Source organism: Mastomys coucha, unplaced genomic scaffold (assembly GCF_008632895.1).
Source record: "Mastomys coucha isolate ucsf_1 unplaced genomic scaffold, UCSF_Mcou_1 pScaffold18, whole genome shotgun sequence".
Taxonomy (NCBI): domain Eukaryota; kingdom Metazoa; phylum Chordata; class Mammalia; order Rodentia; family Muridae; genus Mastomys; species Mastomys coucha.
Genome location: NW_022196900.1, coordinates 101,228,297 through 101,229,692, shown reverse-complemented (window position 1 = coordinate 101,229,692; position 1,396 = coordinate 101,228,297). Strand labels below are relative to the sequence as shown.

At 42.0% G+C, this 1,396-nt stretch overlaps 1 protein-coding gene across 1 annotated transcript in view; it reads left to right on the top strand.

The window, feature by feature from the left end:
- LOC116095660 (arylacetamide deacetylase-like 4) overlaps positions 1–1,396 on the top strand; it is a 9,836-nt gene that overhangs the window by 4,834 nt on the left and 3,606 nt on the right. The window contains exon 3 of the mRNA XM_031376979.1: positions 1,207–1,270. Within this exon, the coding sequence (XP_031232839.1) occupies positions 1,207–1,270 (64 nt within the window). The remainder of the gene's footprint in view (positions 1–1,206; positions 1,271–1,396) is intronic.

Genomic DNA, 1,396 nt, shown 5'->3' with positions numbered 1-1,396 from the left:
TCAATCCCAGAAACCTTTGTAAGCCTAGATTGCCAAGCTCTTCAGTGGTAAAACACCCATAGAAATGCTACTTATGCTTAAGTCCTGGTGCCTTTTAGATTCAGTATACAGAGATACATACACCTATCACAACCCTGTTCTATTCATCCCAAGTAGGGTGAGTGGCAAGTACAAAACTCTGAAACTGTAGCAACTTGAGGCTCTTAAGGTAAGGAAGGATGTGAGTGGGACACAGTGGATGGAAGCAGAACAGGTAGAAAGGCCAAAGTTGTGGTTAAGAGGGACTCCATGTTGGCTGTCTGTTAGTGTCATACTTACACCCAAGTTGTCTGATATAATGCAATTCATTCCTTGTTTAAGAGAGTCCCAGACATTTCTACTTAAGAAAGCATGAATGACACTAATATGCAGCAAGACTGCAGCATGATTGTTAAGAACCTTGAATAGAGGAGCTAGCATCCTACCTCAGTTGAAACTCCTCAGTGCATTGGCCTCAACACCTGTTTTCACTTCTTACCATATCATTGAAGGTCTTTGTTCCTACCTAGCAATTGCCTGCTATTATTAAATTATTTGGTGACGTTTACAAAATCCTGGTTTCTGAGTTCCCACTTCAGAGTTGTTAGTCCAGCATGTTTGGGCATCCTGGACAGAACATGTCCATAGACTACCCAGTCCCTCTCTATGACAACAGCCAAGGCTGAACACAGCTGAGTTGAAGACGCATTTCTCGGGTTTTCTGCTTGGCACTGTACCTGAATATGCAACCTAATCATTGTAGCGGTTCCACCTTCTGGAAGTTCAGATGTACCATCCCCCTACCTGAAATGACCCATCTGGCCTTTGTGCATTTTATTTTGTATGAAATATATAAAATTATTATTATTCCTAGAAAATCATTCTAAACTCCACTGTCTTGGCTTTGTACATTTCAGATCCCCCAAGCTTCCTACTCCTCAGTTTCCTTACTATAAAGTAAAATAACACAGAAGATGAGCCAAAAAGTTCCCTTGAACCCTGACTTGACATTTTTGAGTGATGACTGGCTTTACCAAGATCTGGCCTAAGTCACTTCAGAGGTGACAAGAATCAGAAAACAGGGAGAAAGTCACCTTCTTACTCATGGTGGAAGCTTCTGTGCTAGGATTGTGGTAGAAGTTTTAGATCTTCCTCTTGAGATGCATTAGACCTGCTCTTGCCTTACAGATTCTTACCACAACACATGCAGTTACCTGGCTCGGGAGACAGATTCAGTGCTTCTGGCAGTGGGGTAAGTAGCTGATAATAGACATTAGCTTCATAAAGTACCTGGTTGAGCTGTGGTAGAGTGAAAACAAGATTAGAAGGTCCTACTATGCTCTGGACCACTCCATGGCCATTCATTAAGTGAAACAGA